This window comes from Aethalodelphis obliquidens, unplaced genomic scaffold (genome assembly GCF_003676395.1).
Source record: "Aethalodelphis obliquidens isolate GAN/ISIS:26980383/991018 unplaced genomic scaffold, ASM367639v1 scaffold5, whole genome shotgun sequence".
NCBI classification, from domain to species: Eukaryota; Metazoa; Chordata; class Mammalia; order Artiodactyla; family Delphinidae; genus Aethalodelphis; species Aethalodelphis obliquidens.
Window position 1 is genome coordinate 5,616,725 of NW_020837949.1, and position 16,564 is coordinate 5,633,288.

Below are 16,564 nucleotides of genomic sequence, written 5' to 3' on the forward strand. Positions count from 1 at the left end.
AAGTTTGTTATAACTTTTACCTTTTAACTTGTGAAAATTAGTTTTAAAGGATTTCATAGTCTTCCTTTGTTGAGGGTGATAGTGACTTGGTAACATTCTAGTGACCTCTGCTGGTATTGCTCTTTTATCAGATTTCTTGACTTTTCTTCTGACTTTTACAACATCTATTGTAATACTGTTTTTAAATACTTAACTTTTCCACAAAGGCAACATCCTGAAACAGTTTGGAAGTTGTTTAATAATAGCCATGACTATAAGTAACACAATAGTGTTCAGTAAATTAATTCGATTTGGGTTTTTAATCCTTCTAATTATTACCTGTAAATTGAAGGGTATTTTAATTTATGTAATAATTACAAACAGCAAATACGTTACTAATTACATATTTTCTTTCTATAAATACAGAGCTTTATTTACAAGAAACGTTTAAGCCTTTAGTGAATATATCTCCAGATGCAAGGTAAACTTGTCAAGTTTTTCTCCTTTGAAAACATTCCATTCATTCAGATTCATCTGTTTTGTTACCATGGGTGATAGATTTTTTTTGTTTTAATCTAGATAGGGGCCAGCCTCCTTAATATTAAATTCAGTAAACTCAGAGACAGTAGAAATCACAGCCATTGTTGGTCCAAAGGACTGAGAATGAACTAGGAAGATGGTCATACTGAGCAGTTTGAAAGTCCAGATCACCTGCAGCAGAAACCCACTAGGGAGCTCATTAAAGCTGCAGATTTCTGGGCTCTTCTCCCAGTCAGTCTTTGGACGGTTTTAGTGCCCTGGAATGTGCATTAAAAGAACTCCCCCAGGGGTCCCAACGTGCACTGAAGTTGAAAAATCAGTCTCCTTAGGCACTGGTCCAGAGGTGGTCAGAGGATGGGGCTGCCCACAAGTGTTGACCCAAGCCTTCTGGGACAGCTCGGATACATTTTCAGAAATAAAAGCATTCTTAAAACTAGTGCACTAGTGAGCAAAAGTGGAATATTGATTTTTATTATTTTATTTCCAAGTCCTAAAAAACAGCTCCACCCAGCACACCTCCTCGTCGGCAGTCACAGGAGAGGCTGGAGCAGCCAGCAGTAGGCAGGCTGAGCACAGAAGTGGCCAGTGCAGGGGGCCCCCGGCCACAGTGCCCTCTGTTGCCAGGGTCGTCCATTAGCTTCCCGAGGGGTTAGCTTCTGTCATTTCTCAAATAAAAGCATCAAACCTGCTACTAAAAAACTGCTCTCCTAGAGATTTTTGTAGTCCACACTTGGATTTGAGGCTTATTAACAGATTACGGAAAACCGAAAATTTTGCTGAGATCTCCAGTTTAAAACTTTTCTAGAACACTGTTTTAGGTCAGTCAACCTTTTAAGATTGTAATTTAAAGACACAAAGTACGTTTAAAGCAGGGGTGGTCCAAAGTTTTCTAATTCTTCTTTAAAGCCTCCTAACAACTGTAATGGCTTTTCCCACAGCCTCTTCGATGCTGTACACTCGTTGATCAAAAATAAAATCCACAGATTGCCAGTTATTGACCCTATCAGTGGGAATGCACTTTATATACTTACCCACAAAAGAATCCTCAAGTTTCTCCAGCTTTTTGTAAGTAGTTTTTAGTGTTTCTAAAGACATAGCTGCATCTACTTTAATTTACTTCAAGTAAATTGGCTCCTGTTACCCTCATAGAAGAAATCGTTAGTTTTGAGGTCTCCATTTCTAAACTTCAGTTTCTTAACTCACTACTATTTGAACTGTACATTCTCAAAGTTGATTCCATTTAAAAAGTAATCACCTTTCAGTGCAAGTAAAAACACTTGGAATTCTCTATTTAAGTGAGAATATTTTATCACCTAAAATGAGGAGAAGCAAAGCAGTTTGCGAGTCAGTCTGATTAAGGAAGTACTTACCCAAGATAGCTTGAGCCAGACTGCCTTATGATGCTTTACTGGTGTCATGGTTGGGGACATGCTCAGAAGTCCTGGCCCCAGGATGGTCTTATTATTAACTGCAGCAGTGATAGAAAAGCCCAAAGCAAATAAAATTTTGACAACAGAATACCATGTTGGTCCAAATCAGGGCTATATTGTCTGTAGGTTTTCTCAACTGCATCGGAAATGAGATGGCTTCATAATCATCCAAAACTCAGAACCTCTTCGGTCGGCAGTATTAAAAAGAGGCTCAGAAGGGCCAGAGTGTTCACAGGAGGGCTTCAATTTTTTCCTTTTAATTACATGCACTGAAGTTGAGGTTATAAGTAATTGGTCAGCTAGAACCAGTAAGGGGCCTCATTCATAGTTCAGAAGAGATCATATTAAGAATCATTTTTTTAAAAGAATTTAGTAGACATTAAAAATCTATGTCAAGTTAGCTTTCCTGTCTTCTCCACAGCTTCAAATTAGGAAATAAAGCAGCATTCCAGTGTGGCGTGAAGGAGCCCAGGCTGCTCCGACAGCAGCCCAGAGGGTTTAAGTGATGGGGAGAAATGCCTTGTCCATCAAACCAGCCCTATATTTTAATAGTCTGTGTAAATGTAGCAGTCATCATGTTTAAATAAACACTAAGAAAGAATGTAGGAAGGAGAAGAGTGATTTACAAAAAAGCATGAAGTTTGGTAAAGAGGCAGTCTAGGGAAGAAGAATTAAGGAGGCGGGGACATTGTTGGTCAGACTTCCTGTCTGCCATGGGCTGAACGCATGCAGTCGCCTTGGCACTGAGCTTTAACAGGACCCAGGGCCCAGGACCCAGGGCGGGGCTGTACCAGGCTCTTAGCCCACGTACCCCGTAGAGTCGCCATTTTAAAACAGTACTAATCATGAGAGGAGCTAAACAGTGTTAAGCATTACGCTGTGTCAGGCACTTCACATGATAAAGCTAATCCTAGCCACCACCCTCTCAGGTAGGTATTTTTATTCATCTGATTTGGAAGCGACAACATTCAGCAAGGTTGCGTAGCTTTGCCACGGTTGCCGGTGGTGGTGGTGGAGCAGCCCTCCCTCTAACAGCTCCGTCTGTCCGTGTCCAGAGGCGGCTTAGATCCTCGGGCTCAGGGCGCCTGGCTCACAGGGCCGACGGCGCCCGGAGGCCCTTAGCGTTTCCGTGGCCGCGCTGCCGACGGGGAGGCACAGCCTGAGACAGGCCTTTGGCATCTTCTCCTCTACAACAAGTAGAGGAGGTGGCCTCTGCCAGTACTGCCTTATATTTGGGCCAATATGGTAATTAGAATCATGCTGTTAGAATATTCAGCTAGGGATTTTCAGATAAAAATGAAGAATTTTAAATAAACTCCAGAACCTGATTTTTACTGCCTTGAGATCATGTTCCGAGAAAAAGTAGCGTTGCCCTTAGAGACGTCTGACAGTCAGCCTAAGTGTGCAGATGAACAGGGGTTTATCCTGCATCGAGATGGGCTAGATGACCTAATAGGTCTTTCTTTTTTTCTCTCTAAATTTCTAGGATTCTCATGATTTGAATATTGATGAACTCTTTGACTTGAACATTTTGTTTCTTCTAATTGTTCATCTTTTCCTGATAATTATAAGGTACACCAGGAGGATGGAATCAACTGTACCCTTTATAAAAGGTGGATTTTTGAAACCATAGACCTTATTTTGTTTTAGTCAAACATGATCCTAGACTTCTCTCTTCTGACTTCTCCCTCCTCCTTTAAAACAGCCCGTGAAAAGAAAAGTTAACTTTTAAATGTTCTTTTAATTCTGTTCAGTTGGCTTGTTCTTGTTCCTAGTAGACAAAAATTGGAGTCCTCCAATGGAGAATTCAGGGTGTAGAGGTGGGATGGTGTGGGAACTAGCTTAGCAGCTCAGACAGCCACCATCAGACGCTCTGGGTTTGGAAATGTGTGGGTTCTTAATAAACATTACCTAATGATGACAGCAGGACAGTGAATTTAACATGAATAATTTAAGAAGATTCTCGGTGGCTGATGGGTCTTAATTTCCAAATAGACCTGTCGTTCCCTCCTGTCCGGTTTTCCAGTGGGTGAAGAGAAGGAGAAAATGTTACAGTGTTAGTGCTTTGCAGTATTTTTACTAAGTAGTTAAATAAGCATAAACATATAAGCTGGTTTGAACAAAAGACACAGTTCTTGTATGTAACATTTTCATGTTAATTCAGATATCCGGGTGGATTGTTAGAAAAGACTAATTTGTTGCACATAGTTTTTCATCGAATGTGGACATGTGAACACTGAAAAGGTCTGCTCTGGCTCTAGAGCATCTGTGCCCGTCTTCCTGTCTAGATGTCTGATATGCCAAAGCCTGCTTTCATGAAGCAGAACCTGGGTGCACTCGGAATCGGGACCTACCACAACATCGCCTTCATACACCCAGACACTCCCATCATTAAAGCCTTGAACGTCTTCGTGGAAAGACGAGTGTCAGCCTTGCCTGTTGTGGACGAGTCAGGTCTGTGTGCTGAGCCATACCAGTTGAACAGAAACAACGGTTTATCTCCTTAGGGTAAAACTATTGTTAAATGACCTGGCATATCAGATAAGTGGGGAAATGAAAACTTAGACCAAGGAGTACTCAGGAGAATAAGAATTTTATACTGGCTTATTTTCACATTTTCCATTAAGATATGATTTCATGTCCCTTTTAAAATAGTCAGGTTTATTTTGTTTAGCAATATTTAATTCTTAGTGAATATCTAGTTAAGATTGATATTAAATGCTGTTTTTTGTTTCTAAGATATTATTCTAACATACATTTTTATTTTTAGGAAAAGTTGTAGATATTTATTCCAAATTTGATGTAATTGTAAGTATTTTTAATTTTGTTAAACCTGTCATCTAGAATGCATTTAAAGCATATTCATTAGTCTGTTTTTTGTGACTTTTCCTATTTTAACAATTCCTAGCTTCTTTGAGGATGAGGACCTTATCAGAGAATTCCATAGACTCCCCAACAGTAATTGTACTTTTAATATTCATTGGTTTAGCAGTGAATAACATATTAGTAGCATTTTATTTTTTTAACTTTTTATTTTATATTGGAATATAGCCGATTAACAATGTTGTGACAGCTTCAGATGCACAGCAAAGTGACTTGGCCATACATATACATGTATCCATTCTCCCCCAGACTCTCCTCCCATCCAGGCTGCCACATAACATTGAGCAGAGTTCCCTCTGCTATACAGTAGGTCCTTGTTGGTTATCCTTTTCAAATATAACAGTGTGTACTTGTCAATCCCCAAATCCCTAACTATCCCTTCCCTCCACCTTGCCCCTGCCCCGGAACCATAAGTTCATTCTCTAAGTCTGTGAGTCCGTTTCTGTTTTGAAAGTACATTCATTTGTATCATTTCTTTTTAGATTCCCCATATAAGCGGTATCATCCGATATTTCTCTTTCTCTGACTTACTTCACTCAGCATGACAATCTCTAGGTCCATCCATGTTGCTGCAATGGCATTATTTCATTCTTTTTTATGGCTGAGAAATATTCCATTGTATGTATGTACCACGTCTTCTTTATCCATTCCTCTGTCGATGGACATTTAGGTTGCTTCCATGTCTTGGCTATTGTAAACAGTGCTGCAATGAACATTGGGGTGCATGTATCCTTTTGGACCATGTTTTTCTCCGGATATATGCCCAGGAGTGGGATTGCAGGGTTGTAATGGTAGCTCTATTTTTAGTTTTTTAAGGACCCTCCATACTGTTCTCCATAGTGGCTGCACCAATTTACATTCCCACCAACAGTGTAGGAGGGTTCCCTTCTCTCCACACCCTCTCCAGCATTTACTGTTTGTGGATTTTTTGATGATGGCCATTCTGACTGGTGTGAGGTGATACCTCATTTTAGTTTTGATTTGTATTTCTCTAATCATTAGCGATGGTGACCATCTTTTCCATGTGCCTCTTTGCCCGTCTGTATGTCTTCCTTGGAAAAATGTCTATTTGGGTCTTATGCTTTTTTTTTTTTTGCTGTACACGGGCCTCTCACTGTTGTGGCCTCTCCGGTTGCGGAGCACAGGCTCCGGACGCGCAGGCTCAGCAGCCATGGCTCATGGGCCCAGCCACTCCGTGGCGTGTGGGGTCTTCCCGGACCGAGGCACGAACCCGTGTCCCCTGCATCAGCAGGTGGATTCTCAACCACTGCGCCACCAGGGAAGCCCCTTATGCCCATTTTTTGATTGGGTTGTTTGTTTTGATATTAAGCCACATGAGCTGTTTGTAAATTTTGGAGACTAAATCCCTTGTCGGTCTCATCATTTGAAAACATTTTCTTCCAATCTGTGGGTTGTCTTTTCGTTTTATGGTTTCCTTTGCTGTGCAAAAGCTTTTGACTTTAATTAGGTCCCATTTGTTTATTTTTGTTTTTATTTCCATTATTCTGGGAGACGGATGGGAAAACATATTGCTGCAATTTATGTCAGAGAGTGTTCTGCCTATGTTTTCCTCTAAGAGTTTTATAGTGTCTGGTCTCACATTTAGGTTTTTAATCCATTTTGAGCTTATTTTTGTGTATGGTGTTAAAGAATCATCTAATTTCATTTTTTTACATGTAGCTATCCAGTTTTCCCAGTACCATTTGTTGAAGAGACTGCCTTTCCACCACTGTATAGTCTTGCCTCCTTTGTCTTAGGTTAATTAACCATAGGTGCGTGGGTTCATTTCTGGGCTTTCTATCCTGTTCCATTGATCTACAGTTCTGTTTTTGTGCCACTACCATACTGTTTTGATGACTACAGCTTTGTAGTATAGTCTGAAGTCAGGCAGCCTGATTTCTCCAGCTCCATTTTTCTTTCTCAAGATTGCTTTGGCTATTTGGGGTCTTTTGTATCTCCATACAAATTTTAAGATTTTTTTTGTTCCAGTTCTGTGAAAAATTCCATTGGTAATATGATAGGGATTGCACTGAATCTGTAGACTGCCTTGGGTAGTATAGTCATTTTGACAATATTTATTCCATTCCAAGAACATGGTATATCTTTCCATCTGTTTGTGTCTTCTCCAGCTTCTTTCATCGGCATCTTATAGTTTTGGAGTACAGGTCTTATGTCTCCTTAGGTAGGTTTATTCCTAGGTATTTTATTCTTTTTGATGCAGTGGTAAATGGGATTGTTTCTTGAATTTCTCTTTCTGATCTTTCATTGTTAGTGTGTAGAAATGCAGCAGGTGTCTGTGTATTAATTTTGTAGCCTGCAACTTTACCAAATTCATTGATGAGCTCTATAGTTTTCTGGTAGCGTCTTTAGAATTTTCTGTGTATACTATCATGTCATCTGCAAACAGTGATTTGGATTCCTTTTATTTCTTCTTCTTCTCTGCCGTAGCTAGGACTTCCAAAACTGTGTTGAATAAAAGTGGTGAGAGTGGGCATCCTTGTCTTGTTCCTGATCTTAGAAGAAATGCTTTCAGCTTTTCACCCTTGAGTATGATGCTAGCTGTAGGTTTGTCATATATGGCCTTTACTATGTTGAGGTAGGTTCCCTCTATGCCCACTTTCTGGAGAGTTTTTATCATAAATCGGTGTTAAATTTTGTCAAAAGCTTTTTCTGCATCTATTGAGATGATCATAGGTTTTTATTCTTCAATTTGTTGATATGGTGTATCACACTGATTGATTTGTGGATTCTGAGAAATCCTTGATCATGGTGTGTGATCCTTTTAATGTATTGTTGGATTCAAATTGCTAGTATTTTGTTGAGGATTTTGCTTCTATGTTCATCAGTGATATTGGCCGGTAATTTTCTTTTTTAGTGGTATCTTTGTCTGGTTTTGGTATTAGGGTGATGGTGGCCTCATAGAATGAGTTTGGGAGTTTTCCTTCCTCTGCAATTTTCTGGAACAGTTTCTAAAGGATAGGTGTTAGCTGTTTTCTAAATGTCTGATAGAATTCACCTGTGAAGCCATCAGGTCCTGCCCTTTTGTTTGTGGGTTTTTAATTACAGTTTCAATTTCAATGCTTGTGATTGGTCTGCTCATATTTTCTGACTCTTCCTGGTTCAGTCCTGGGAGACTGTACCTTTCCATATTAGTAGCATTTTATAATTCTTTGTCTTTTCAGTACATGAGTCACTTATCCGTTACTACAGCATGTGTATGTGTTAAATAGTCATGTTTCTATACCAGAGACATTGATTCATTCTGCCAACAGGCATGTGCTTAGTGCGCAGGTGGATTCCTGGTCACCCACATCCCACTACTTGCTAATTGGGAACAACTGTTCTAAAGAGGACAGCAAATGGCATTATGTAAAGTTCTGTTTTTTATTCCCTGGTTTAAATTTACTAGATTGATTTTGGTCCTACATCCTTCCACTCGATACTTTTCCCCCATTCATTTAAATTCATTTCCTTAAGAGTTTTACATGATTTCTAAGAAAGGGAACTGAAACTTTGATAGCCCCAAACCTGCATACCGTTTTTTTGCCTTAATATTGACCATAGCATTAAGTATTCTTTTGTAGCTGTCTCAGACCCTTTTGTTTCATCTTATTCTGTTTAATATAACAGACACCAAAAAAATAGGCTTATTGGAATTTGGTTGGGTGGGACCCTGTAAGGTTAATCAGAACCTTGAGCAGCCATTCCGATCTACAGGGCTTCCTCCGTGATCACCCCCGCAAAGCCTTTCTAGCAAAAGCCTTGTTCCCTAGCCCTGGGGACTTCTCACCCTTTGCAGGTGTTACTCCACCTCTCAAAACACTGTTCATTCAGGGAACATAGGGTAAAAGTGGGGGGATAAATTAGGAGTTTAGGACTAACAGATACAAACTACTGTATATAAAATAAACAACAAGGCCCTACTGTATAGCACAGGGAACTATATTCAATATCTTATAGTAACCTATAATAAAAATATATATATATAAATAAGTCACTTTGCTGTACAACAGCAACTAACACTACATTGTAAATCAACTATACTTCAATTTTAAAAAAAAAAAGAACCGATAGGGTAAGGATAGGGGAATCTTCTGTAGGACATACAGTCAGAATTTAACCGTTTTAAATGGTTGCTTCATAATAAAGGTACACCTTATAAGCTTTAAATGATTATTGATAAGATGATGAAATAACAGTACTGATGGCATGTCATAAGCTGGTACAGTGGTACTAAGTTATGATAAACATTAATGTTTTTAAGGAACAGGCTGCTTTGAACTAACTTTGGTCATTAAATGTGAATTGAAATGAAGGATATAACTCACTGTTACTTTATTATAGAACCTTGCTGCTGAAAAAACATACAACAACCTAGACATCACAGTGACCCAGGCCCTGCAGCACCGGTCACAGTATTTCGAAGGCGTAGTGAAGTGCAGTAAGCTGGAAGTACTGGAGACCATCGTGGACAGAATAGTGAGAGCCGAGGTAAAGTGGCTGCATCCAGGTCCCTCCCCACCTCCCCGTCTGCCATGAGTACCTAACTAGGAAACAGTGCCCCAGGAATTCTGAGTCACAGGACCAGCCCGTGAGGCAGCCTTCCAGTCCAGTCCCGTGACACAGTCTCCCTGCTCCAGAACCTAGCACATGTCTTGGCACATAGTAGGTCATCTGTGAATGTTCACTGAATTGAATTTCATTTATAAGTCCTGACATCATAGCTGAATCAAATAAAGATACTTTCATGGTTTTAAAACATACTTGAGAAAACAAAAGTCCCAAGAGCTTTAAGTTTCATTAGAGTATTGATGAATTTAAAGCTAAAAATGTGTAATTATGTGGTCTTAACAAGTAAGTCAATAAAATGTATTCTGGTCTTTTTTTTTTAAGTTAGACACCCTGCTCCGTCCTTAGCAGAGCTGACTCCCCAAGCTTCAGCTGCCATGGCTTTTACCCTGTTTCACTAGTCTCAACACGAAGTTTTTTCTACTTGAATTTAACATCCATTACTAGTTTTCCAGAGGGTTCTAATTGACTTAGGAATACATCTAAGGTTTTTATTGTTCTTTTGTATATGCCTTTTGAAGATCATAAGCAGAAATAGGTAAGACATTCCTGCCTGATTTTAAGGACAATGGACCACATCCATCTGATGGAATCCTTTATAACAATTAAAAATCATGTTTAAGGAGAATACTGTTGATATGGAAAAATAATATATTGCTAAGAGAAAGGCCAGTTACTATATATAGTGTGATGCTTCGTGTTAACATAAGTGCACGTGCATAGAAAAGAGACTAGAAAGACTCGCACCTCAGTATTAACACGGCTGTTTCTGTGGAGAACGCCAGCACGCCTTCGTGTTCCCAAGACCTCTGTTTGAGCGCGTGCTACTGTCAGGTAGGAGAAGAAAGTGATTGGCTTGTCCTGGAAGTCCATCTGGTGAGCCGCACAAACTTTAATATGAAAATAGGTTATTGAGGGAAATACAGGTGTAATTAAAGTTTTCTCAAGTTACCCACCTTGACTTTTTTCGTCATTAATTTTTTTCACCATATGACTCCTTGTTGGGGGACAAACCAGTTTTTAGCTTCAACGTGTGTGTGTGTGTGTGTGTGTGTGTGTATACACACACACATACATACACACATATATACACATACACATATACACACATACATATATGCGCACACATACATATATGCACACATACACATATATGCACACATATACGCATATATACACACATATTTTATATATATATATAGTATATTTGTGGCTGCACTGAGCAGCTTGTGGGATCTTAGTTCCCCAACCAAGGACTGAACCCAGGCCCTCGGCAGTTTAAGCACAGAATCCTAACCAGTGGACCGCCAGGGAATTCCCAGCTTCAACATATTTTGTTAGGAGAAGGGTATACAGTATCAGCGATGATTTGGTTTATTTATATGACAAATATCACACTAGCTTTTAGAAAAGAAACATTCATAAGTTTAGACTCAGCAACAGATGATAATATTTTTGGTGGTCATTTCTGTCTGACAGAACTAATTCTAAGTGAAATGGTTTCCCCTTGACCTTTAGTAGTTCAAAAGATAGTTATTTATCATTATTAAATGTTAACAACAAAATGTGTCTAGTATAGAATATATAGCATTCTCTGGCCCTAGATGTAAATCAACTTATGATTAAATAGATAACTGTGTTATATCACAGGGTTATTGAAGAACATAACTTTTTCTAGAGAAGCTTTTGAAAGAAATTTATGTTGATTAGCATGAGAAAGATGACAAAGTGATTTCTCTTTTAACCTAAAAGCAAGCTATGATGTCAAAAGCATCACCGGCACAGTATCATTAGAGACGAACTATAAAAATGATTTCCCCGCTTCTCCCATCTCCCTCCTGTGCCACCCATTCTGTACCAGCAGGTTTTAACTGTTCAGTGTGGAGAAGAGGATCTCCAGGGTAACCGACTGGCATGTGGTTGCCTCAAGCCTAAATTCTAAAGCTTTTAAATCAGAGGAGCATGATGCTCTCTCCCTCCTTTCCTGTTTTAAGGACACTTTGCTATAGTAATACCTCAGAACATTGTCCACTCACTTATAAAAGACTTTCAAGTAGAAAACAAGATGTGAATGTAATTTATTTCACTTGATCATAGTTGATCATCCTCTGTTATTCTTAATATATGAACTTCATAGAGAAAAGGGAAAATATAAGAGCAGTGACCTTTTATTTAGTTTCACTGCTTATTTGGACTTCTCTCCCAGGTAAAAACAGTTATCTGATAGTTAATAGAAACGGAGATACAACTTTTAAAAATTAAAAACCGTTTTAGAGATTAGAGCCACATGAAGCAGCTACTGTGATACTTCATGTTTTGAATTTATCTTTCATATATTAATATTTTGAAAATAGAAAACTCAGCAGGACATATCTGGCTAATTTTTCTTAAAAGTAGTCAAGCAAATCAGCATTGCATTTTAACAGAGCCAAGACCATTGCATGGCTCTGTGCACTGTTACTTTCTCTCATTTGTGGGATCTGTTCATTGTATAGCACATGAAAGACTTTTTTTCTAACGTCCATTTTAAACCTTTACTTATTTCAACTTTCACACGTGGCCTCCTTTCCTCTTGTCTGCAGGTCCATCGGCTGGTGGTAGTAAACGAAACAGACAGTATCGTGGGTATTATTTCCCTGTCGGATATTCTGCAAGCCCTGATACTCACCCCTGCAGGTATAAATGCCAGTGTCTGACCTTTACTGTAAGTGCGCAGGGAGCCGGGGCAGGGGCGGGGATGCGGGGCAGCAAGCCCTCCCTCGCCCACCTGCCAGCCTCACCTTTCTATGCAGTACTTTGTAAACCATTTTCATTTTCTTTGTGGTTTTGAAAAGCTTATAGAAAGTATTCTGACTTAAGAGCATCCTGTCGACACCCAGAAGTGCTTAAGTCATCGAGGATTCATTGCCACGATCGTCATAACCTTGCCCATTAAAAAGTGAAGATCTCCTCAGTTTTGCTTTATGTTTAGGACTACTAACTGGAAATCAGGAGGGAAATTCTTTGGGACCTAAGTATTGAAACCATCTACCCTTCAAAAAGAAAAAAAAAGCTTACTAGTAGTGAGTATATAAAAGTTTGACCTATGCAAACTTTTTTCCATTAATAGTGTATGGAAATTACGTTAACTGCCAAACATTGGTGACTAAACTCATTTTCTGCCAGATTAACTCTCAGCAAACCCTCAGGTCACAGTCAGGGAGCCCGTGAGGCAGGGGGAGGGAGGGGCCTTTGGTGTTTCTCCTGTGTCACACAGTTTAATCGTTTAATGGCTGAAGGGGTCCTAAAACCACCAGCCCTCCACTTCCCCTCCCCACCCACACGAAGTACAGACAACCCAGCCTCAGGCCTCACAGATCAAGGCCAAGACAGGAGACTAAACCATGTGCCCTTTGAACTCTCAGAAGTTAAACATTAAAATGTGCCTTTACTAGGGTATTCATTTTTCTTTAGTTCAGAAATCAATCACACTGGCTAAGACTAGTTTTTACAGTTGGCCTATAGCCTGGAGATACCCACCTGAAAAGGAATCCCCATCACCAGGGAGAAACAGATCGCACTGATTAAGTGAGAAGGACAGGGGCGTGATTGGGGGGGGGGGGGGCGGTGACTCCCAGCAGGCTGTAGAGGAGCAGCAGCTGGACATTGTTAGAAACGCACAGGTGGGGCCCAGCCCATGTCTGCTGAGTCAGAAACTCTAGACACGGGGCTTGTTGCAGTCATTTTCAAATGTCAGATACGTGAGAACCTGAAACTCATGGTAACCTCTTTTTAATCATTACATAAGTTTTAGTACAGCGTTCGAGTTCAACATGTGTGCACACTACAGAGTGATCACCCCCCAAGACCAGCTATCATCCACCACCATACAGCTGAGCCTCTCACCCACTGCAGCCACCCCCACCCCCTTCCCTTCTGGTAACCACTGCTGTGTTCTCCACGTTCTTCTGTTGTCTTTGTTCATCAGTTTTGGCTTGGGTCTTTTTAGATTCCACATATGAATGAAACCATATGGTATTTATCTTTCTCTGTCTTGATTTATTTCACTTAGAAATAAGTGAGAGATCTATCCATGTTGTCAAAAATGGCAGGATTTCATTTTTGTTTTTTTTATGGCTCATGATAATCTCTGTAGTCATGAGAAAAGGACTAAAAGATGTGAGACTGTTCACAGCATTACTTGTAATAACCTCAAACTGGAAATAACCCAAATATCTTTGAGCAGAAGAACGGACAGACTGCATTCTGTCCATTAGTGGAATGCATTGATGGTGAACACACATAGCTGTATCGGACAGTGGATGAACCCCACAGACGAAACAGAGCAAGGAAGCAGGACCAATGCAAAGAGTGGGATTGCATTTATATACAGTTGATCCTTGAACAACATGGGTCCACTTATACGTGAATTTTTTTCAATAGTAGATACTGCAGTGCTACACAGTCCACGGTTGGTTGAATCCACAGACACCGAACTGCGGATATGGAGGGGAATCGTGGATACAAAGGATAAGTTGTGGGTAGCGCCCCAGTGTTGTTCAAGGGTCAGCTGTGCAGCTCCTCTGTGCATGTTAGGAAAAGGACTCATCTCCAGGCAGGCTCATCCCCACAGGCACGTAACTTGGCACCTTCAGAAAAAGATGCCCCTTTTCTAGTCAGCTGGCCCTGGGCCAAGGCACACAGCTTGCCGGGCTGAGTCAGGCCAAATGTCAACTCGCTTCTGTCCCCGTGGCCAAGATTCTTTGTGCATTACCAATTCAGAGTAAGCAATTCTTTATCCTCTCTATGTCTTGGTGTCACAAACCGTAAGAATGAGAATGTTCGCCTGGATGAGTTTAAATTTCCATCCAAATTTGATATTTCAAAAATTCTAAATTATTAATGCAAGTCAGCATGAATGAAAATGCAAAGAGGAAACCTGTTCCACGGCTGGATTTGGAATGTTTGTTACCACACAAATAAATATTGTAAAGACAGGGATAGTCGAATTAGAATTCTTTGTAGCACGGTGTGTATAACGCTGTTCATTTAGGAAAATCCCCTGTATTCCTAATAACTGGATTACCGGTGAACACCGGGAGCAGCGCTGTCTTGGAAGAGAGGGAGCGCCTCCATCAGAACAGACGCTAGCATACTCGGGTGACCGTGTGGTGCGAGCATCAGACTAGAGGTCCAGCCTGGGCAGTCCAACCCCACTGTCCCCTCGGAGCTGTGTGAGTGTGGGCCAGCTTGCTGCTCACCTGTGCAGCCTCCGTCCCTCCCTTCAGCTACAGGATGAGCAGCCTGACACAGGCCTAGTGGCCCTCCAGAGATACTCTGATTGAAACCACAGCCATGTGTGAACGCTGTGCGCCGTCAGACCCCATACCCAGGACAAGCCCCATACCTGGACAAGCCCTGCTGAGTGGATGTTTATGGAATAATCAGTAAGAGATGCTTTTTAAAAGAATCCACTATTATGTGAATAAAAGGTACCGGTGGTTATTCTTTTCACCAGATAATGGACACAATTCCCCATTAAGGATACTGATTTGATATAATAACATCTTCTCTTTTTTAAAAAGTTTTTAGCAGTAGTTCACTGTCCAACTTAATTCAGACTCTCCAAACAAACCTAAGTATCCACACGTGCAGCTAGTGAGTAAGCAGCCTGATGGCAGTAACTACAATTTTAGCCCCTTATTTTTATAGAGTGTTGATCTCTTTCAAAGTTGAGTGTCTTCTAGTGTCTGATGAGAAAATACAGAATCTGTTGTAATGAAAAAAATGGCAGCTCCCCCTCCCAACCCATTTCAAAATATCCTGGCAAGCTGAGAATAGGTTTTATGTGCAGTTACTGTAAGCATGTTTAATGCTTTTACATTTTTATAAGTATGTACAACAGAAATACTTTGCACCTTCGCTAAAACTTAAATACATATTTCTTTTAAAAACTTTTAGCAGCAGAACCCTCTTCTTTTCCAAATTAAACCTTGCATATTTAGAATTATGATATGCAGGGAATTCCCTGATGGTCCAGTGGTTAGGACTTCGTGCTTCCACTGCCGTGGCCCAAGTTCAATCTCTGGTCCGGGAACTAAGATCCCTCAAGCCTTGTGGCATGGCCAGAAGGAAAAAAAAAAAAAAGAGTGCTAGAATTACGATATGCAAAATGGATTAAAAGCGTGCTGCAGTGATGGCAGGTGGGGATGGGGAGCCTGGAGCTCACCTGCTCATTCCCCACGTCTCCTAAGGCTCTGCAGGTGCGGGTAGGTGTCACCAGGCAGAGAACCACCACTGCGCTCATATAGGACATGCACAGCTGCAACGTATTTTTATATGGCTTTGAAACTTTCCTTTCCCATCTCCTAATAGGTGCCAAGCAGAAGGAGACAGAAACCGAATGACAACCGTGAGTGGAGGAGCCCTTGCAGGAGAACTTGAACAAAGATGCTGGGTCACGCTTTGCCTCATGAACACTGACTGCGATAGAACAGAGTCCAATGGCTGAGAATGTGTATCAGGGTTTAGTGATGGGTGTTTTTTCCAGTGATGTTGAAACTAAGCATAAAAAAGAAAGATTTTGTGTTTGAAGATGCGAGCTTGCATTAAAAGACTCTTTTCAGACCGCTGTCTGAAAGATTTCAGATGCTGTATGTCATTAAAGTGCACTGTGTCCTGAATTTCTATTATTTTTCATTTTAAAGAATTCACTGGTATCTAACAGGTAATATGACATAAGGCGAGTGTGTGGCATATTGAGATCTAGTGCCTTATGTCAGAACAGCGATATGTCATCACTACTGCCCATCGCAGCTGGAGCGTCCTTGTGAACTGACACTGCTGGAGTGTGAACGTCTGAACCTTTACCAAATCAGTTTGTTTTCATTAGATTTGTTGAATAGCTGTAATTTGAATATAAATAATTACTTTATAAAACTTTAATGATGGTTTTATGTGTTAGTGTTCTGTTCTGAACTATAGTGTAAACAAGGCTGATTTACAACAGCTTTATTTATTTTTACTTTCATGCAATTTTTTACACATCCTTTGGTGGGTAAACTTCACCGTACCCATTAATAAACCATTGGTTGCTATTTTAAAAGGGCGAAATTCTCATTAAGTTTGATCTGGAAAGGGTATGACTTCTCTAATAGCCGCTGTTAGGTTTTAAAAGCTGAAGT

At 40.3% G+C, this 16,564-nt stretch overlaps 1 protein-coding gene across 6 annotated transcripts in view; it reads left to right on the forward strand.

Annotated features, from left to right (window-relative positions):
* The window catches only part of PRKAG2 (protein kinase AMP-activated non-catalytic subunit gamma 2), a 276,675-nt gene extending 260,343 nt beyond the window's left edge, over positions 1–16,332 (forward strand). For 2 of the 6 annotated variants that reach the window (XM_027101455.1, XM_027101456.1), the window contains exons 10-16: positions 406–460; positions 1,458–1,584; positions 4,238–4,403; positions 4,720–4,757; positions 9,177–9,323; positions 11,984–12,077; positions 15,756–16,325. In XM_027101455.1, coding sequence (XP_026957256.1) covers positions 406–460; positions 1,458–1,584; positions 4,238–4,403; positions 4,720–4,757; positions 9,177–9,323; positions 11,984–12,077; positions 15,756–15,787 — 659 coding nt within the window. In that variant the 3' untranslated portion in view covers positions 15,788–16,325. Of the gene's footprint in view, positions 1–405; positions 461–1,457; positions 1,585–3,435; positions 3,563–4,210; positions 4,404–4,719; positions 4,758–9,176; positions 9,324–11,983; positions 12,078–15,755 lie in introns of those variants that run through there. The other 4 variants (XM_027101459.1, XM_027101460.1, XM_027101458.1 and 1 more) reach the window with 3 other exon arrangements.
* Positions 16,333–16,564: the final 232 nt, after the last annotated feature.